This window comes from Siniperca chuatsi, linkage group LG21 (assembly GCF_020085105.1).
Source record: "Siniperca chuatsi isolate FFG_IHB_CAS linkage group LG21, ASM2008510v1, whole genome shotgun sequence".
Classification (NCBI taxonomy): Eukaryota; Metazoa; Chordata; class Actinopteri; order Centrarchiformes; family Sinipercidae; genus Siniperca; species Siniperca chuatsi.
The window spans coordinates 4,365,972-4,387,915 of NC_058062.1; the positions used below are offsets into that span (position 1 = coordinate 4,365,972).

The 21,944-nt window shown below is 42.2% G+C and overlaps 2 protein-coding genes across 7 annotated transcripts in view; one reads left to right on the forward strand and one right to left on the reverse strand.

Annotated features, from left to right (window-relative positions):
• The window catches only part of slc1a9 (solute carrier family 1 member 9), a 32,008-nt gene extending 18,753 nt beyond the window's left edge, over window positions 1-13,255 (reverse strand). The window contains exons 1-2 of one of the 5 annotated variants that reach the window (XM_044181898.1): window positions 13,178-13,255; window positions 11,505-11,602 (exon numbers count right to left, since the gene is read on the reverse strand). In XM_044181898.1, coding sequence (XP_044037833.1) covers window positions 11,505-11,562 — 58 coding nt within the window. In that variant the 5' untranslated portion in view covers window positions 11,563-11,602; window positions 13,178-13,255. Of the gene's footprint in view, window positions 1-162; window positions 507-1,813; window positions 1,969-11,447; window positions 11,603-13,177 lie in introns of those variants that run through there. The other 4 variants (XM_044181897.1, XM_044181901.1, XM_044181899.1 and 1 more) reach the window with 4 other exon arrangements.
• Window positions 13,256-13,426: 171 nt separating this feature from the next.
• On the forward strand, window positions 13,427-21,869 carry LOC122869180. Of its 2 annotated transcripts, none has more exons than XM_044181908.1 (2): window positions 13,427-13,560; window positions 19,509-21,869. In XM_044181908.1, exon 2 carries the CDS (start codon window positions 19,528-19,530, stop codon window positions 20,986-20,988), a length of 1,461 nt encoding a protein of 486 aa, XP_044037843.1. In that variant the 5' UTR covers window positions 13,427-13,560; window positions 19,509-19,527; the 3' UTR covers window positions 20,989-21,869. The 2 variants fall into 2 exon arrangements, with proteins under 2 accessions (XP_044037843.1, XP_044037844.1); XM_044181909.1 differs by having other exon boundaries at window positions 13,430-13,868.
• The last annotated feature ends 75 nt before the right edge of the window (window positions 21,870-21,944 follow it).

Consider the following 21,944-nt stretch of genomic DNA (forward strand, 5'->3'; position numbering starts at 1 on the left):
TTTACAAACAGTCTGACTCAGTGAGACAATGATCAGTGATCAGTCAGACATGATTATAATTCATCAGCTGAGTGGTTGGCATTTTCTACAGCTGTATGGATACAGTTGCACACATTCACCAAGTACAGTAGACAAGGGGGAGCACACAAAAATGTTACCTACTAGTTGGTTGCTCTCACACTTTCGCCTCCACTCTCTTGTCTCTGGCCATATCTCTGCCCCTTTCTAGTCTCTGCAACAGTCGCCAGTCCAGACACAAAGTCGGATTGCCAGTGTGATCTAAAATTGTATATTTTGGGGGCGGAGAATGTCCTGCTAGGTTTCGCTTGTAAAGATATAATCCTCAGTGAACGGAGTACCGAGAAGATGAGGGGGAGGGTGTTCCACTGTTGTAGTGTTCACAAATCCTCTTTTCAATCCTTTTGTCATTCTTAGCATGAACATTGTTTGGTAATGTCAGTTGACTACATACGCTTCAGTTGTATAGCAGCCTAACAGGGGGTGGGATAAGGGAAACCATCCTCGCAGACTTTTAACTGAACAATGAACTCATGGACAAGGTGCAAAGAGCTGTTTTATCATCATAACGTTAACTCCAGGTTTGGTGATTGTAAGGATTAGACCCTCTCTCTATAGGTCAATAAGGTTCTGCAACCTTGTCGAGCAAATGGGATCCTGACAAAACCTGGTGGATAAATTCAAAACTGAGAGGTCAGAGTGTTAGGATAAAGGCTGGTTTGCTTAGTTTGGAAACTTTTGGCGCTGCAGGTGATTCTGTGATGACATGTACTTAAATGAGAAAAGGTCATGAACTTCCCACTATACACGTATAAGGTAATTTAAGATCCAGTTACATGTGTTAGAGTAAATATGAGGATGATTGTAATCCTCTCCAGCAGTGAACGCTGGATATTAAACCTTTGTTCCCTGAGCAGGTCAAATGGAGGCCCTGAAATAATGAAGCAACAGCATGTGTCCTGCGAGGAGGGCGGCGCTGAGGACTATAAGCTGTGTAAGGACATACTCAAGGACCTGAAGCTGCAAATCTGTCTTCCTTCCCCTAACAAAGAGATTATTTTCCTGCTCCAGGAAATGTCAGAGCTGCCTCGAGACGTAACATAGCTGGCCTCTAGGAACCAGCTCTTACTGGGCTGTCCTGGTGGCTCTGTTCAGCTGAGGAAAACGGAAACTATTTACAACCTTGTTGGGTTGAATTGACTCCTAAGATTCAAATGTCTTGCCTGAAAAGCACTTACCAAAGCACAGTTAATAGGGGCACAAGAAACAGACGCTGATCAGAGTATCAAAGCAACAGCCAGGAGAGGCCGTAGACACGCCTGTTACATCATATTACAGCTTAGCATCCCTAATAAAACACAGCAATTCAAATCAGCGGGTTCAGGTTGTTTGGTCAGGCAGCTTACAGTAAATCCTGGATTTCGTAGCAACATCACACAGGTATTACAACTCTGCCAGGTAGGCATTCCCCTTTGAAGGGAAGCCTAGACTTTGAGAGAGAGCTTTGGAAACACATGTTAGTGATAAGAGCTGAAGCACAAGGGTGAAGGTAGAGGGACTTCAAAGTGAGTCCAGCTGGAGCAAAGAAACGAGGAGGTAACTCCTGCTGGTACGGTAGTGATGGCATACAGCCGCAAGACAGAAAGTCTCCCACAGTGACTTTCAAATTAATGCCGACTAGATAAACATCAGGGTCCTCAATGTAAATACTTTTGTAGTCCATCACATGGGATGATGACCTATGCAGTGCGTGATAAGCGTCACAATCAGGCTCCATATGCAGCCATGTACTTACAACACATCTTCTTAATCATCACAGTTTCCAGGACGACGGGCCGCGATGACAGAATGAGTTAATCTCTGAGAAGAGCCGGCTGTGATTACTGTAAACGAGCCCAAGCTGCTGTAGATGAAGGTGCACAAACCATCAGAGCAGGACACGACGAACCGCCTCAGTACTCGTTTCAGTCCGGCTGTTACAGGCTCATCAGTTTTAACCCCCCCCTTCCTCGTATGCACTTATAGCAAAGATACTCTATAACTGCTTATAGTCTTCCACATTAATGATCCAACAAGGTCTCCAGCCAATCGCCGATGTTGATTCAAGAGATCTAACAGATGCACGTTGGCTATACATATAATTATAACTCCCCCCTGCCTCCCAATCTGTCTGCCTGCCCTTGTCTTAAATTAGACATTACAGTAAGTTTGCTGTGCTAGAAATCAACATAAGAATATGAATGTGGTTTGACTGACTGTATTCTGCATGTATCTATTTAGCCTTTATAGGCACTAGAAATAGAGACTACAGCGATTAATATACATTTGTGGTCTCTTGTTACCAGCTTGAATTATTTTTTGCATGCAGGATTATAAATCTACTTCTTAACAAAAGTGAATGCAGTTAGAGCTGAAACGATTCAACGATTCGACAGAAAAATAATCTGAAATTATTTTAATAATCGATTTAATTTCCAGCTTTTCACGTCAGAGGATTTGCTGCTTGTTTTTGTCATATTTCATTGTAAACTAAATATCATTGGTGTTTTGGACTTTTGGTTGAACAAAACAAGACATTTGAAGACGTCACCTTGTGCTCTGGGGAGACCTGATGGGTGAAAAAATAATGGGCAGATTAATCGATGAAAATAATTGTTAGTTAATAAAAAAAAAAAAATCATTTTAGACAGTTTAGCCACTATTAAAGAGCATGGAATTAGTGGAACTTTTACATCCAAATGGGATCATTTCACGACAGCATACAAACCAATAGAGTGGTTTCCTATCATGTGTCGTCAGTGGAACATGATCAAGATGACCAAAACAACATATTACTATGATCAACACTAAACTGTTCACTGAAGAGATGAAACATGTTTCCGTAACGTGTAGATTCTCTCTAAATCTACATGTGTGTGTATTTTATAAACACAAACTATATTGACATATATTGTATAAAAAGCATCTGTATATTTTTGTGTGTGTTTGTAACTGTGTGCGGGTGACTGTGTGTCTCAGAGGATTATTTCCAATGGTTGATTGTTCGGTGTGAGCTTTGCAAAGGGATCGAGATATAATCCCCCCGTTCAACAGAGGCAGATGAGGATGGTCACTGCAGCACTACAATGCTGCACTACAACACGCTCCTCACATATCAACACATACACATACATCTCAGCATGAATCCATATGCAAATTGAGTTGTATGGTTATCTTGACCAGAACTATATCAGTGTGCAGTATCATGAAATGAATGCACTATTCCATTCTGTATTAATAACAAATGTGGCATGCACTGCTGGACGCATTGTCTTCTAATTAAAAAAACAGAGCTCATATACATCAATACTGCACTTAAAAAACGAGCAATTTTAGCATGCATCCTGGCTTTTTAAGTATTCTTAATTCAGAATTTTTTCTGTATTAATGTGCTATATACCCAAAACACAGTTCCAATTATTAGACATTATGCAATCAGGAATCAGCAACTTTTAGCCATGATTATTGTACATTTACCAACAGGGTGCTGTCTCTAGTCCACAGTGTGTGATGTTGTATAGTTTCCTTACGGATCAGGTTCGGGGTCTGTAAAATATTCTTAAGTCTAAAAAACCTCTTAGCAAATCTGCTCTCTTGTTTTATTTATAAAAAGACCAATGAACATTCAGGTAGTCATTTAGCTAAATAGTAAATATGAAATCTATGGACAAACCTGAGTTTTGGCTCTTTGGATGTTTCAGTTTTAGCTCTTGAATATTAAGTTATTTAAAATTTACTTCACTTAAAATTGATAAAAGCTAAAACAATAAATAGATCTGATAGTGATTCGAAATGATTCAGATTTAATAATGATTTCAGAGTCAATAAAAATGCTGTCAAATCCCAAACCCACTGTTGTAGAAAGGGTTGTGTTAGTTACAGTGATGATGGTGGTAACAAACAGTACATGCTAAAAGTTATATTGATACTAGATGAATCTGATAAATATCATATTGCTAATAAACACGAGTAATCTCTCCTTGCAGACACACACATTCTATGTAAATATCACACACACACACTGCCATCAAACACGTGTCCGGTGCATGGCTTCACCAGATCGCTACAGCAAGAGGGTTAAACGGTGGGTATTAACCCTTTCAGTGAAGGTCAGTCACATCACATCTGGACTGGACTCTGTCCATCAGTGGTTGGATGTGACCACACACTGGTCAATACGCGTCCTTACTTGGCATGTTTTAACGCCTTACGAGGTATTTTCTGCTCGACTTTTGACTAAAACCAGGGAAACTGATCATATGACTGCTTGTAGTGTCACTACAGCGGTTGCCTGTTTGTTTTAGGATTGCTCTAACAATTTAATTACATTTAAGGCACATCATGGCCTGGCTCTGGATTACGTTTCAGGTGTCCTGTCGTTGGCTGGTAATACCTATTGGATATAGGGCTGCAACTAGTGATTTTCATTATTGACTAAACTGTTGAGTCTATACAATATCAAAAATGACCATCACAACCTCCATGAGCTCAATGCGACATCTTTAAATGTCCTATTTACACTAATTTGTCCTATTTTCCAAAACCCAAAGATATTTATTTTACACTGATATAAAACCGACAAGAAGAAAATCCTGACATTTGAGAAGCTAATAACTAATTACTTAAAACTTTTTGGGTTAATTTTATGTTGATCAACTAATCGATCAAACTTTTTGCATTAAATAGATCTCTGGCAAGAAACAGACGGAAAGATCCTTCCAGAAACCTTGTGTGTGTGATTGTCAGTATTTGAGATTGGGTGGACATGGAGTGTGAGTGAGAGAAAACACTTAAGCTTGTGTGTGTGTGTGCACGTCAACACATGTCAAGCACACGCCCTCCCTCCCCTCCTCTCTCTGACGATAATCTGAGTGTATTAATCTGTTGTTTGAACTCCTTAAGCACAGACTGTCTATCACATCTGCTCTCTTCACCCTTGTAAAGCTCTGCTATTTATACACTTTCTCTTTCTCCCTTTTTTCATTTTTGATCTGTCGTCACAATTTCTCTATCGCTCCTCACTCCAGCAGGACTGAATTTCACACAGCTCTTTCCCTCCGTACAGTAAATCCATTTTCACATTTGGGCAACACACGTTTTGGAAACTGCTTATCCCAGCTTTAAATCTCTCTCTGATCCTCTTCTCTCTGGCAGCAGAGAGCGTGCTAAAACAATGCAGATAACTGATAAGATATTACAGGTCCCACATATTCATATACCAGATTTAAAAAGAGAACACTACTGCAGTTAACTTTGCAAAACCAACATCATTAACTTAATGCTCATTCAAAATGATTGCAAACACTAATTCATCCTTGCCCCTAGACATAATCAAGCCAATAATCATAAATGATTGAGCCCCAAACAATCAAACAGAGCCATTCTGAGACAGCAAACAAATCAAAGTAACTGTCAAAGCTGACAAATGGCCTGAACCCGCTGCATGTGTCAGCAGTGAACGAATGGGAGTGTGCTGAGGGGAAAAAACGACAACAAGGAGGTGACCAGGCTTACCTGCTGTGTGACGCTGTCTCCCATCCGACAAGAGCGAGGCATCGGGAGAGACACGGCAGAGAGGAGGGATGTGCAGATGAAGAGGGAGAGGGGACGGGAGGCAAAGTCACAGTCTTTGCGTCATCTGAGAAAATTTGCAGATTAATACAACAGCTTGGTGCTCTGTGCCCCCCTCCACCCCATCTCACCCTCACTCTCCTCCCCTCCCTCCCTTCTTTCACACACTTCCTCTCCATCACAGGTTTCTTTTTGCCTTATTTATTAAACTGTTATCCGGAGAGGGGGGAACACTGTTGTCAGCGATAATCACCGCAAGCAAGACGGAAGAAAAATCGGAAAGTTAGTTCTAAATTATTTCAGAAATTACGTTTTGTGCAGAAAGTGTCCTCTCAACAGGGAGGGAGTTTGGGACTTCCACCCCGTCAGCAGACATGACGGGGTGGGGTGGGCGTGATGATTACCCTCCCTTCCACAGGAGGGCACTATGACTCTGCACTGAGTGGAGATCTCTGTACAGTAGCTTCCCTTTGAGAGATCCTTTGACAGATATCAGTGTCAGTCAGTGAGGCCTCAAAGTGCATGCAGGCCTATGGGTGGAGCTGCTACATACTATACATACAAGGCTCTAGCTTTTTCCATGAACCATGACACTTAATCAATACTTAGAATTAAAAATAAACTGGTAGAGAAGTTGAGGAGTTTCAGGTTTGTCATACCAGAGATGTAGCAGGAAGAATGTAGGCCTATGACTGAGCTTTATGAGGGAGCCATGATTGATTTATGAGTGTTCTCAACTATCAAATATGATGTTGTATAACGACGTGACTCTGCAGACATCAGACAGTCTGACTCTGTTGAGGCCTTTAAATCCAAACTTAAAACTCATCTTTTCGCCTTCAGTTAGTTGCTTACTCTTTGATTACTTCAGGCCTTGTACCTGTTACCATTATCCTTCCAGCAGGTCGGTCTCAGTCTAAATGAATCTATTAAGCCTGGAATTACAGTCCATGTTTATCCTGCCCACGAGAAAACTGTAAAGAGTACTGTCTCGGTGTCTCATTCCAGATGTTTTGGATCTGGATCTTCGTCCTCCAGGAGATTCAGCCTCTCCTCTCGTCTCTCTCCCTCTGTGTGTGTTTGTCTGTTTTCTCCTGTCTGTGTGAATGCTGTGCTTGAGTTTTGCCTCCGGTGTGTTTGTGCAGTCTGTCCTCCTCCAGGTCTCCATGGTGGAGAGGAGGCGGTGTGGCTCAGGTCTGTTTGGCGGCACCTGGAGTTGCTCGACGTCCTCCCGGATCCATATTCTTCATATATGTTCACAATCTATCTATAACTGTGTCACCCTGAGCGTCCATACTGTGATTTTACTATGTTGGTCTGTTCTGTACACACAACATCTATTTCCTGTCTGTCCGTCCGGGGAGAGGGATCCCTCCTCTGCTCTTCCCGAGGTTACTTCCGATTTTTACTGTTAACGGTTTTGTTTGGGGAGTTTTTCCTTATCCGAATCGAGGGTCTAAGACAGAGGGTGTCGTATGCTGTACGGATTGTAAAGCCCCTTGAGGCAAATTTGTGATGTTGAGGCATATAAATAAAAACTGACTGCATGATATTAGTTTTCTTGTGTGACTGTGGGCTGATTGGTTGCTTGAACTTCTGGTTAGATGTCATTGGTTGCTGAGTCTATTCTAATTACACAGTTACATAGGATTCAGACAGTCAGTCATAATGTCAGTAATTTGATAATTACACTTTACTTTAAGTCCCCCTATTAAGCATTTATAAGTACCATATAAACATTTAATAAATGGTTTATAACACACTTTAATGTAGTTATAAGCACATATAAGGACATTTTGAAGGGTTTATTAAAAAACATAAGACATATTTTATATTATTGCAACTGTGTTTTACTATATTGTCGTTCATTATTTGTTTATACACCAGAATGCACTAATGGGTGCTTCACAGGAGGAGTTATAGTTGTTGATAAATACATTAATACATACTTATATCTGCTTAGAAATACATTATAGTTTGTTATAAACCATTTTAAAATGTTTAAATACTGCTTATAAATGCTAAATAGGGGGACTGCAAGTATCACTGTTTACTGAATTCGGTTTATAATCCAGCACCAACACTAACAAACACACATGCAAGCATACACAACAATTCAAACATCCACCTCCATGTACATGCAGAGCCACACACACACACACACACACACACACACACACACACACACACACACACACAGTTCCAGAGGAGTGACAGATGGAGAGGGGCAGGATGGGAACAGCAGCTTGTACAACTGGGCCGATGCCTCCATTGTGCAGTAGGTGCGCTGTAAGTCTATCCTCTACTAATTGCCAGAGCAGTTCAAACACAAAGTCTGCCTCTGAAATCCAATCCTGTGGGGTGTTGTACAGTGAGTAAAGTTTACAACGTGTAACATTTTTCCTCTGGCAAGAAAAGGGACAAAACGTGGCTTATGGAAGAGGGGAGGTGGAGGAGAGGGGAGGGAGAGGACAGTGGGGTGGATAAGTGCAAAAAATGTAAAACAGAGGGAGGTGTGGATTGTGTTGGCGAGAAGGAAGACGTAACTGTAATTAGATCATTCACTATTTAGGCTGCACCTCTAATCCGGGGGCATCCGGACCGCAACGAATCTGTGGCAAGTGAATGAAAGAGTAGCCGCTGTAGGTGGATTGAGTCCTGTAACGAGACACTGAGGAGGGACAGATAAGGAGACGAGGAGGAGTGATTGAGAGGTGATCTGGGGAGAGAGAGAGAGCGAGGTGCTGTAAGAGGAGAAGGCTCAGCGCTGCAGACGATGTAAACAAGACGAGCAGAGCGTGTGCATATGGCGTCGGCTGTATGGCGGTGTCTGAAGCCGTTTCATAAACTGCCAACGACCCAGCCTCTACACGAACATCACACATACAACACAAAATCCAAACAGACTGACTTGGAACGGGGCAGACTGCCAGTTAATGCAACGCAGCGCCAGTCTGCAATTTGCACCCATTCGAACCTGTTCCTCATTAAGCATTAAACAGAATTACTAAAACTTAGTTCTCCGTTCCCCTAATGAGGTCTTTGCAGCGCTGATGCTCTCATATTCCCTCTCCCTCCAAATCCGTTTTCCCGAAGGTGAACATTCCATACACTAATTTCAGTTTCACGCAGGAAAGTTTGTTTGTCAGAGCGGACGTGTGTGTGTGTGTGTGTGTGTGTGTGTTTCATACTTTCCTCAGTGTGCATGTGTGTTGTTTGTGTGTTTGCGAGTGGTCTGGCTCCAAACTCATCCTCTTTGACCTTTAGTAAGCTGTGAAATTTAATTTCAGGCTTGGGTTGCTTTTTCTGCATAGTCCTACACCTGTGCCAAATATGTCCGTGGGGAAGTTGGACAGCAGCTAAAGCGCTGCAGCCAGGGATGTCTAAGACAGACTGTGAGCCAGACAGACAGACAGACAGGAGGTGACGCATTCATCAGAGTCTGACCCCCCTGTCAGTGACCTCACCTTTGACCCTTTACCTCAATACCACCATGGCTGGCGACTGGGGCATTTCCAGGAGGTTTCGGCTAATTGGCTCAGATTGCGGAGAGGGGAGCATTACGCCTGAAATTGGAAACATATGCAGCTATACCTCAGTGTGTATGTGTGTGGTAATGGCGGCGATGGTGGTGTGGCTCTCACTGGAGAGAGGTTTGAATTCAGGGGAAAGGAGGAGGGAGTGGAGTTGAATAGGCAAGGGGAACGATGGAAGGAACGATGAAAAGGATTAAAAATGTAAAACAAATCAGTTGGAGAGAGTAAAACATGGAAGATGGAGAGAATCAAAGTGTGTGAAGATGGAAGAGGAGATGAAGGACTGACACCGGGCACCTTGGGGAGGTCGAGGATCCATAATTGAGGTCTGACGTCTGATTTGGTGGCTCAGTTGTGGACGGACAGACTGTTAGCCTCGCTGTGACAGCTCAGCTCAGCTATTTGCAGTAATTGACCATAATAGCTACTTTCCAATTACGGCTCAGATATGAGTTTCAAATGAAGGAGGATGTCCAACGCCAAAGCAATAAGTTGAAGTCTGACGGCGCTGCGTGTGGGAAAGATTTCATCAGAGGAGTCGAAGGTAGTAAAAGTGACATCTGGAAACTTCAAAACGTCTCAGTGTTATTTTTTTAAATAGAAAAATGAGAATCGGTTGAAGATGTCAGGATTCAAAAATGTGGATCATGAGCAAAGCAAAATGAGTAGAAAATGATTCTGGTGAAATTGATATCACAGCTGTGAGACAGAGGGAGTGATGCTTTGTTTTTATGGGGCTTTAATAATAGTGTGAAAATCTGTCTGGATCATGAAAATGTTGTCTGTCAAAAACGCAAATCCCCAAAGGAACAGAAAATCTGCACAAATTTACGTTCCGATCACACTTCAATCTTTTTTAAATGCAAAGGACTATATTATTAAACTACACTATTAAACTACTACTAAACTATTATATTAATGTTGACTCTCACTACGAACAACAGTAGAACAATACACTGTTTGTCTTTTGTTCTCAAGCGTTTAGACTTGGACTTAAGTGATCTTGACTAGAACCTTGTCTGAAACTATGGTTATATATAACATACACCGTCGCCACCAGAAATCAGGAAATTGCTGTAGAGTGTTGTATGTTTTGCCTGCAATACATTGTGACTGAATTTTAAAGGCTGTGGGATTTAGGAAATATTTCAATGTGACGTGTTGATGTGACAGTATGAAGGAAAACCTGTTTTGTGTTTTTAAATAAACCTCTATATCTCCTCGATTGTGAAATGGTTGCAGTTAGTTTTGCATGTCTGAATGTATGTATGTATGTATGTGTGTGTGTGTGTGTGTGTGTGTGTGAGAAAGAGAGCGAGCAAGATGGCAAGACCCTAAGAAAACGACATTTGCGCATCCCTGCCCTTTCAATCGTCATCCTTGTTTGACCGCCACTCCTGTCCACACTTAGCTAACAACTTTCTCTTGCTCTCTTTCTCTCACTCAAACTCTCACTGATGCACCCTGAGGCAGAAATATCTAAGTGCATGCAGACAAGTTCAGACAAATAAGGAGATAGAGAGAATGGTGGGAGGGTTGCAAAAGATTTTGAGTGACTGACACTAAATGCAAAGAGGGAGGAACGCCGCAAGGGAGACACCGGGCAGTGTGTGTGTGTGTGTGTGTGTGTGTGTGCGTGCGCGCGTGCGTGTGTGTTTGGCAAGTTAATGGTAAAGAGGATCTGGTGGAAGATTCCCAGAAATGTAATTGTATTGCTGCGTTTGGGTATGGTTAAGAGAACTGAGAAAGACAGAGTGTGTACGTGTGTGTGTGTGTGTTTGCGCAATCAGTCAATGGGTGCAAGTCAACGCTCCCTTCCATCTGAGGGTATTGACAGTGTTAAATGTCTCCGACCCTGAGTGAAGACTGCACTTTAGTCTGCCTCTCTATACAGAAGTGACCCGTTTTAGCGGCTTTGAGTTTGAAAAACCTCTTTTCATGATCCGCCTTCTCTTTCTGTGTCTCCTCTCTGGTCCCTATCTCTCCCATCCCCAAACTCTTTCATGAGCAGTCTCTCAGGGGCAGGGTTGTAACATAACCCTCCCCTCCTTTGTCTCCATTCTTTTCCTTATCCTTTCATCTTTTTAAACATTCAGGGGGAAAGGGGTTTGGTGAGATGGAAACCACTACTTGGTAAAGGAAAGAAAGAGATAGCATGTGAGAGAGAAAGAGAGAGGGGGGGGACGAGGAGGAGGCAGAGTCTTCTCCCCTCTGCTCATCCGCCAATTTATGGCTCTTCTTTTCAACAAGGCCATTCAAGGTGGGGAGGCTCAGTGGACGCACTGTTCTCGCGGGTCAATAGCAGTGAACCCTCGTCTGGTCTGTATGGGGACGACTTATCTGCTCCGAGGACCCGTTGAACTGTCAGTCGGCCTGTGTGTCCTCCATAGACCTCCATTGTGTCTCCTCTGGGCCTTCGCCGACTTTCCCCCAAAGACCTGTGAGTGGACAGAGCAGCCAGTCACCAGCTCCTGTTTCCATCCTTTCAACTCTACAGGAGTCCTGAAACCGCCTGCACTCACCCAACCAACGTATACAGAAAAATAACTTTAATTAAATAACTCTGCAGCAATTAACCGTGAACATTCATGAAGAAATATCTGAGTGCACGCAGGGCAAGTTAAGACAAGGTATATGAAACTTACATTTACAATGTGGGACAATATTACACCTGCATGAAAAACACACAGTCACAGACAATCAAGGGACACATGTGCCATATTTTTTTCATTAAAATAAGTCATAGCAAAGAAATTGTTAAAAAATGTTGTGTTGCAATAATATGAGATGCTCGGATTTGGAGCCGCACCAAAAACTAATCACATCTTCCTCTTTGCCCTCGGCATAATAAATATTTTCACTTTTTTCAAGCAAGTAGCTTTCAGTTTCCTTTATAGTAAATAATAAAAACATCACTGTTGACGTCTAAGATGAGGCGGCACATGAACCTAGGACACTGATGTTGAAGGTGAATGCTTTATAAAACATTTGTATTCCTGCCGGCTTTACGTTGCCAATAAAATAAATGGAGAATAGTTGCTCACGAAAGGGATCGTCAGGCCTGTAGTTTCAAACCCGAGGTTATTACGAGATGCTGTATTTATAAATAACAGCTGGTTGGGGCGACAGGGGGCAGGGCTGGGATTCAGGGGGCATCATACTAACCATTGCCTAGGGCCCGCAAATCAGCAAATGCACCCCTGTTCAAATGTGTGTTGAATTAAGGATATATGGCACTGCAAATTTAAAAAAGTGGACATAGTTGTTCTAGCAGTCTGCCAGAGTATACAGTATCTTGCACAAGTGAAGATGTTTGTGAGCCATCTGTATTTTTACTTTTGTAAACCAATTCTGTAAATGCCACGAAATCCATATTTTGGATCATGTGTCCATACTAATAAGCACTAATACCATATAATTACAGCCAATGAGGCCGTCACGATCCAAGACACTTATCTGCAGAAACAGCCAGCACCCCCCCCCCCGCCAAAAAAGAAAAAAAAAACTGGCACAAGCAAACAGGAAGCAATCTGAACTCGGATTTGGCATTAAAACATAACGTTACATCCTCAGGTGTGCCAAATGAGATTGAGTTGCACCTTGCACTTGCAGACGCCAGCCAGCTTCACTACAACTTGTTCGTAATAATTTGCACTGGTACCACCCCACAATGAACTCACATTACGTGGATCCATGCCAGCACGCCACTGCTAGTAATTCATCAAAATGTTTTCTTGTGAAGTTTGGGGCGGGGATGAAAGAAAAAGGAGAGGGGGGGGGAGGGTAAACGTAAAAAAGATCTGTCACGCACATGTGAAGTCTGACACACGCCACACAATCTTTAGTCGAATCTATCAAATTAAGCTAGCAAGGAAATGTGACTTTTTTTGGCTATTTTTGCTCACAACATCACGGATTACTGTTTTATATTATATGCATCTGTTTAAGAAACGGCATCTGCTGTAACAGATGTTACTCGTTGAATGTTGTAGGTCTCTTTTCAATATACTAACCTCCTGAGGAAAAAAAATCTGCGACTTGTCTTTGCGCTTCCCAGGAGAAACTGGAGTCGTTAGCTGCGTCAAGCTAGCAGCGGAAAACAAGAAATTACACCGGAAGTGGCTGGTTTTGTCTTTGAAATAAAAGCACCGTTGCTGGTCAAACGTTCCATCGCAATACAGATTTCCCAAAGGGGATTTTACTTTGAAAACCATGACCAGAAGTTCTAACTGTAACTCGTGCTGGCTTAACTGACGTTTCAGGCGGAGTTCAGATCTTAAAACATTTGGCCAACTTCTTCACCTCTCCACTTCTTCGTTCACAAATTTGAGCTGAGATACCTTTTCTCTGGCCTGCCTTGGAGGACTAACAACTCATGGAATATCCAAAGTTTGTGGCAAGTTTACATTTTTAATACTTTTCTGGACTTATTACATACTGCCTTTGGAAGCGCTCCCAGGACAGGAGAGTTTTCTGGTTTGTAAGTACTTTACTTTCCTTTTCCCCCCCCCTCGTTGGAGTTTTGGGGGGCACATGCGATGTCACGGACTATTAAAAGAAGAAAGAAATGTTTAGTTCTGTGGTTACCATGCGAAGGTGTTTTTTGAGTTTATTTTTTTAAACCAGTTGAGCAACTGGCGACAGGACTCTATAATCAATGTGGTGTCAGCTGGAAGGACGCGGGGTCCGGATCTCACCTAAACGGTATGGCTTTAAATCACACAGGCCTTCAACTGTCCACTTTAAATAGTGTTTTAGTATTATACAGTGTGTATGAATTAATATAGCTACGTATATATGTATTGATTTATTGCTGTATTCAGCCAGTTAAATAGACTACTTTGCATAATGAGTAAGAAGTTATTTAATTAGGTCAGTTTCATTTGGCTACATAAAAGTTCATATATTTCATAATTTCGTATTTATTTATTTGTCAATCAACTCACTTATTTACTTACATTCATGCATGCAAATGTAACTGGTGTCCTTTAGACCTACTGCTGTTTCATTTTTTAAATTAAATTTCATCTTATGTGTTGCTCACACATTTTTGAAGCCCAACTGTTTTTCTTTGTTCCTTGCACAAGACATTTCGAACAAGCCAGTCTTACAGTACTTAACATGTTATTTTCTTTGGCAGCCCTTCAGTTGTAGCCTATTCCACATTTTGTTTTCATTGGCAGTCAGTCAGGTGAGGTGAGAGCTACCGAGTCACAATTCAAACCCGCAGGTAGATCACACAGGTTGTAATATAAAACACAGGCTACCTGCAGCTGATGGCTTAATTCGATCTTGTCAGAAGATCAGGAGCTGAAAAGGCAATGTGGGAGGTTTTTGTGGGGCGAGTTCAGGTGAAACAATCACTAAAATATAAATAAATTCAGTATTACAGCTTTTACATCTTCTATAGAATCAAATTACACTTGCAAAATGTTTCATCACACTGTAATGTGTGATGTCAGGTAAGCCTTTAAAACACGAAGACATTTGTCAAGCTCTTTTATCGCATTACTGCATGTACAGTGCCTCATCAGAAGTGTGTATTGTCATCTTGTGTGTGTGAAAGAGAAAGAAAGATCTGATCTGAGAGAGATGCCACTGATAGCGCCGTTCATGTGGAGCTAAGGTTAGAGAGGAGGAGGCTGGATCTCACAGGCTGAGCGTGGTATGAAATAATCACAGACCTGGAATTAATGGGCTGTTTGCACAGTGGGACAGCAAGGCACTGTAAATGAGCACATGCGAGCCCAAGGCTTTTACTCTTCTCTTACAGAGAGAGGGAGGGAGGACAAACATTTACCTGCATGTGTTTTCGCTGTCATATGGTGTCACAGCCACTCCTGTTGTCACTGTGTGTAATGGTCACACTCAGATGCATTTCAGACAGTTTAGTCAGACCGAACCTGTCATAAAATCTGCTGAAAGATGTGACGGGGGGCGCAAACTGTCTTTATGGAAACGTCCTACGGTCAGCCGGCCTCCAGACACGACTTCAAAGAGGCAGGATTAGGACGGGACGGGGCCTGGTCCTAACACTAACACAGAATGCATTATCTCTCTGTCAGATGGACGTGTCTGACATTAGCCACACATGAGGGGGGGATTAATTTGTTAACTAGCTAATAGCACAGTAGCCACTGCCAGGTGTGGAGCTACTTTGTGGCATCCGTTTCCTGAGGAGGGTCTTGCAGCCAGAGGCCCTCTGAACTATAATTCCACCTTCAAAACAGAAGTCAGACCGATTTGCCAGGTGCCAGATTTACTAAACAAACACTTTATTGTTTTTCCTCATGTTCATGATTTTCTGTTTTAGAGCAAATCCTCTGTAGAAGCTGCGCGTCAACAACAAGGTGGTTTGATTCATTAGTAATAATCATTTATTATTAAAATAATCAGAATGATAATAATAGTTGTTAGAGCTGCAACGATTAGTCGTTTAATCAATTAGTCGATCAACAGAAAATTTATCGGCAACTATTTTGATAAAAATTAAAATTTTCTTTGGTTCAAGCTTCTCAAATGTGAGAATTTGCTGCTTTCCCTTGACTTACATAATAGTAAGTGTAATTTATTTGGGTTTTGGACTGTTGATCCCCTTGGACTTTAGGAAATTGTGACGGGTATTTTTTTTTCTGATATTCTGAGATTTTATAGACCAACGATTGATCCATTAATAAAGAAAAAATGATTAATCAGTTAAAAGAAAATGAAATTAATCGTTAATAACTTTGATATAACACGCTTTATACAAAAATGTAGCTTGAGTTGCTTTGCAATAAGGGGAAATAAGAAAAACAGGAAAATATATAAATGGAAACAAGTACAATCAATGATAATATTAAAATAATAAATACAAGAATAACATCAGTAACATAACATCAGTAAGAACGTAAAATACTAAACAGTGTTTCAGAGGGAGGAACACATTGCATGTTGCATGTTAAAAGACTAGTTGAAAGCAAAGTGAAATAGATCTGTTTTCAGCTGTCACTTAAAAATGTTCTCCGAGGTCGTCTCCTGGACATCCTTTGGAGTATTGCACAGTTTGGAAGCAGAGTTTAAAAAGGTTCTTATGATGGTGTTTCTGAACAGCCAACAAACCCACACTATGGGTTCTGAGTGAGCATAAAAGCACATAAAACAACAGGGAATACTCCATGTAGGCCGGTTCTCAGCTATTTACTTAATATACAGTCAAAGGGACTTCATAATTAATGCTAAATGATACAGGGTGCCACTGTAGTTCATGGAGGCCTTGCAGTTAATGTCATAGTCTGTTAAGTCATGTGTAGTCTGTTTATTCATGGCTTTTTGCTTGATGACGTGGTTGCTATCTGTCTGATTTTTTAGGCCGTGTCCTGTGGTTTCAGGGTATTCTTCCTGTGCTCATTTGGAAGAATTTCAGGCTACGTGGATTAGGATTCACATAAGTGTGCAGTGTTGAGTGGGGTTTTATTTACTAAGTGAGGGTTTTTTATTTATAGAGAGTGGGATTTGTGTGTGTGTGTGTGTGTGTGTGTGTTCGTCTGGGGGGGATTCAGAGTGCTTGGGTCTGGTCCAGAGGGCGGAAGAACGTTGTGCTCCTCGTCTAGCCTTGCAGGGAGCGCAAATGATGCGTGTCATTGTAGCAAATGGAGCATGGTGATGAAGTGCTGCTGCTGCTGCTGCTGTGTTACAAAGAAACCACTTAGAGAGTCTGCTTGCCTGCCTTCTGTGTGGCGTCTGAGTGCTCCAAGAAAGCCCTTAAGAAGCATATAGCTCTCCTGCAACAGACGCACATAATACAAATCCTCCAGCCCTTTCCTGGATATTCACCCTGCACCACCTCCTCTCCACAGCTGGCTAATTTGAAATAATCTTCTCGTCCAATCACAGTCACCACCAGACTGTGTTCACCTTAGCTTGTTTTCAGCTTTAATTGGAATCTGCTGGCCTCTCCGTGGTTGAGGGGTGTGTTAACAGCCTGGTTTATCGTTTAAGTTGCTTTCATCACACAAAACACCAAGGTTTATTTGGCAGGAGCGGTGCGCCGATCAGTAGCCAGAGAAAACAGGAAGCTCGACTCACTTTGGTGTGTTTTATCGTCAGCATGACAAGCAGGCGCTTTGAGCGCCCGAGGTGACTGCATGAGTGATGTGTCGACCAAACCTTGTTGCTCCTTGGCGGCTGCAGGGAGTGGCCCCGCTGAGTACATGTCCTGTCACTGAAAGGGTTTTGTTTTGTCACACATTCACATGTTCACACACACTCACTGATGGTCACTGATGATGCATCCATTCAGTCAAACGACAACAAACATGCCACAAGCAAACAAACACAAACAGTCTTGACATCCACTCCTTCACACTTACTGTATTTTCTGTTGCCCTGCATGTTTCCCCCCCTCTTCGCTGCCTGAGGAAGCCAGTAAAGCTGCATCACTGACATTCTGATCATTCCACCTATTTTAACTCTTTCCAAGTGACCTCCTCCCTGCTTTCAAACAAACGACTAAACTGATGTTCACTTCTGTGGAGGAGGCTTCTGTGTACTGGTTGAATGCCATCCCACTGTACATGCCACATGGATGGGTGACTGGAATATTTTTCCAGTTAGTCACAGGTGAACCTCACTTTGAAATACAAATATCACTTCTACATGACTCATGATTTATGATGTCGGACATGACAAACTAATATACCTGAAAGGTCTTGTCAGACGGTGTTTACATTGGTTTACACGAGGGAGTGTTTTATTTGAGTTTTGTACAGTTTTGTTGGTTAACAGTTATTATAATGACTTTGCAATATATCACCATTTAACATAGCATCAGACTAATTATGAGAAAATAATGTATCTTTAAGTTATAAATAAGAAAAATTGGATAAATCTTGAAAAATGTGATCATCATTCACTCTGACACAAATTGTATCACCAAGAGAAAGTTTATTGTGTAACTTTTTCTTGGTGTAACTGATTGTAAGTTTTTTGTATTAAAATAAATCACTTGAATGTAGTTAAATGCACAGTCTCATTTGATATCATTTAATTAAAATGAATTAAATACACTAGGGCTGCAACAAGCGATTATTTTCGTTATCGATTAATCTGCTGATTTTCTCAATTAATCAATTCATTGTTTGGACCGATAAAACATCAGAAAACAGTAAAAATGTCCATCTCAGTTTCCCAGAGCCGAAGGTGACGTCTTCAGATGTCGTGTTTTGTCTGACCAACAGTCCAAAACCCAAAGATATTCAATTTATCATAATATAAGACAAGAAAAAGCAGCAAATGCTCACGTTTGAGCAGCTGAAAGTATTAAATGTTTGGCATTTCTGCTTGAAAATGGACTTAAATGATTAACTGATTATCAAAATAGTTGCCATTAATTTTGTGTCGATCGACTAATCGTTGCAGCTCAAACAGCATACAAAAAAATACTGTACTGTTTTTGAGATTGTAAATTTAACCTACTGCTACTGCTGCATTACTCCAGCCTTAAGAGGATTTATATTAAGATTCTGCAGTATTTGTTTTTCATACTTTTGCTGAACAAAATCACCTACTAATCTTTTTGTGATTACAAGCTGCACAAAGTTTAAATAATGCTGGTTATGGCAGGAAGCATGTTTATAATAGTGATGATTGCACATCTCCCTATAAGTAAACTCTTCCAATCCAAGGCAGCAGATGTAATGTATCATGTTCAGGCATCACCTTTTCAAAGGAAAACAGACTCGCCCACTGCCCAGGTGTGATCAGGTAAAATACCAGAGGTTAACCTCAGCACTACTGGGATGCGTTCTTGTAATTTATTTGTTTTTGCAAGAAGACCTGAGGTAACTCATATTTGCCACCACAGATTTAAAGAGATTCCTGGAGTTTTGGATCCTAGAAACATCTCTAACAAAGCAACAAAAAAAGGAATAAAAACCATGTTCTTAAAAGCTGAAAGGGAAGGCTTGTTTTCTCGGGTCGCAGATGTCTTTTTAATCCATTTCCTTTGGCTGTAAAGTTTCTGACTGCATGCATACCAGGTTGTCAGTGTCTCCGTTTGAAGGTCAGCCCTTCAGACGGCAGAATCTACAGCGTTCGTAGCTGAACTCCATCTTCCCACATGAAGAAGCAGAGGGCGACCTTGCTGTACTTGGTCCTATTTTTCCACGAGTTCTGCCAAGATTTTAAAGCCATACCTCAGTGGTTAAAGCGCCAGGGTCATAAAGTTGCGGACCACCAGTAAAACCTCTCATTTTACACTTTAATTGAGGTACTGTATAAGCCACAGTTTGCATTGTATAAAATAACATTGTCTCTCTCTTCTTCTCTGTCTCTCCCATCCATTACCTCTGTTTTATCCACCAGCTGATACGTCTTGGGAGTGATGCACTGGCTTCCCCTGGTTGCCATGGTGATTGCCTCGGCCCTGCCCTTTCCTCACAACCCTGTGTCCAGGATTGCTGCCGCGACGACAGAGCCTGGCTTTGACAACCGCAGAGAGCACCGTCATGACCCGGCTGCTCGCCTCGCAGCTCCCCCTGTGGACTACAACTTCCATGGAAATGCCTCACAAACTGACTACAATATGGCAGATGCTCTTAGCCAACACACCAACAGACAAAACCTCCAGAACCGTAAGGATTATGTGAAATCCTCCGTAGATGAAGAGATTTCCACGTTCAAAGTGGAGAATCAAAGACCCTACCAATCAAATAGCAACTCAGGCAGTGATTACAAAAGCAGTGTCAGTTTGGATGTTCCCACAGAAGGAGGAGCACTCAGGGCCCAGGATATTTCCAAGGATAATTCTCTACCAAAGGACTACAAAGCTGACAGCAGCAGCAGGCAAGATTACTCCAGTTTTTTGGACTTTTCCAAGAAGGACAATCTTCAGGACTCTACAGAAAGACTGTTGCAGGTTTCTACAACGGAAACCCATAATGCTGTCAGTCCTGCTGCTAATCTAAAGGGTCAAAGAGGACCAGAACCAACTGTTCCCTTGGAGAAACTGAGAGATGCACCTACAGGAAGCCAGTGGACACTGGGGGCTGGAAGAGGTCTGGACGAGGAGAGCTTGAACCTGGAGGCAGGGCTGGATCCGGGGACCAGGCTGGATAAGTTCTTAGAAGGAGACGAGATGTTTCTGGATGCACATCCACGAGTCCTGTTCTCACCCTCCCCGTCGCCTCCAAAAAACCCCCCTCTCCTGCTCATGTTAGAGACTGGCCTGCTGGAGGAGGACAGGGACAGAGAGGAGCAGGAGGACATGGACGGACACATCGAGGGACACGGGGACCGCGCGATCGACAGGAGCACGACTTTGAGTTGGGCAGACTCTTCCAGAGTTACCGCTGATGTTGCCCGTCCGGTTAAAAGGGATAAACGCTCGCACTTGATTGACAGAAGGAGAGGGGAAAAGTCGGTGTGCGAGGCGGAAAGTGTTTGGGTTACTGACAAGACGACTGCCATCGATTCCCACAACCAGGAGGTCACCATCTTGCAGGAAATCCAGACCCAGACAGGGCCACTCAAACAGTACTTTTATGAGACTCGCTGCCGCCAGGCCGAGCAGCTGAGCAATGCTAGCAGGTCAAAGGGTGCCAGTGCAGCAGCGAAATCTATGGGAACAGGCGTGGCCGGGGGCGGCTGCTTGGGCGTGGATAAAAAACAGTGGGTGAGTGAGTGCAAAGCCAAGCAGTCGTATGTCCGAGCGCTCACCAAAGACGCAAACAACAGAACCGGATGGAGGTGGATCCGAATCGACTCGTCCTGCGTCTGTGTGCTGCTGTCCAGAGCGAATCAGGCAGTGGGGAGGGAGGTCTTGACGGGGAAGGGGAGAGGCTGAGAGAGAGAGGGGAGGGGGGAGACAGAGAGAGATGGCAGGAAGTAGAAAGTGACATAGAGCAGAGCAGCTGTGACATCCTTCTGTGTGCACTTTCACTTGCTGGTGGTGTTTCCTTAAACATGATGGATTTGGTTATTTCTGCTGTAATCCAGTTCTTCATATATCTCTCTCTTTTCCATCCCTCCCTCCACCTTCAACAAATGACTTTTGAAAAAACAAGAAGACCTCAATACTAGATCTTAGGGAAAATTGTCCTATATAGAGATTTTACTTTAAAAAGTACTGTTTTTGTATGATTTGTCTTTCATAATCTAAATTATTTTTGATTAGTATGTAAGCATGTGTCTTTGATATTAATATATTCCTTTATATATGTGTACAATATGACACCAGTATACCTTTACTGTATGTATGAAGCTATGTATAACTGTGTGTATTTATAGAAGAAGTCTTCATGGAGTGGTAGGTCTCTCCAGTGTCTGATGATAATTCCAGCCTCTGGTCTGCTCGGGTTGTGAGAGGAAGGAGCGCCACCTACTGAGGCTCCATTTTACTGCTCCACACTGTTCCCATGTGGATTACCATGAATATTGTAACAGTGCCTTTAACAACTGAGTGTGATGGGGGAAATGTATTGGATACAGAAACTATAGCATGGCAACACTCAAGCATGACTTCACTCAGGCTGATGATTTGACCGTTTTGTGGCAGGATACATCTCCGTCAGTGGAACTTGTTAAATGTGTTTCATGAATATTATATGACACCTAAATAAGCAAATTTTCCCATCTGCTGGTGTGTTAAGTTAGCCTGCCAAATGTGGTAATAAAGGATCTTTGTACTCAGCAAATTCTTAACTGATATAAATACGCAGAATTGAATTCTCAAAGCACTCTGGGATTTATTTGGGAAAAAAAGTTAGCATAAGTAATACATGTCAGGTATTTTACTGCTGT

Bases quoted from the DNA above. Each gene is read 5' to 3' on its own strand.
- LOC122869180 (XM_044181908.1), top strand. From the start codon at position 19,528: ATGCACTGGCTTCCCCTGGTTGCCATGGTGATTGCCTCGGCCCTGCCC.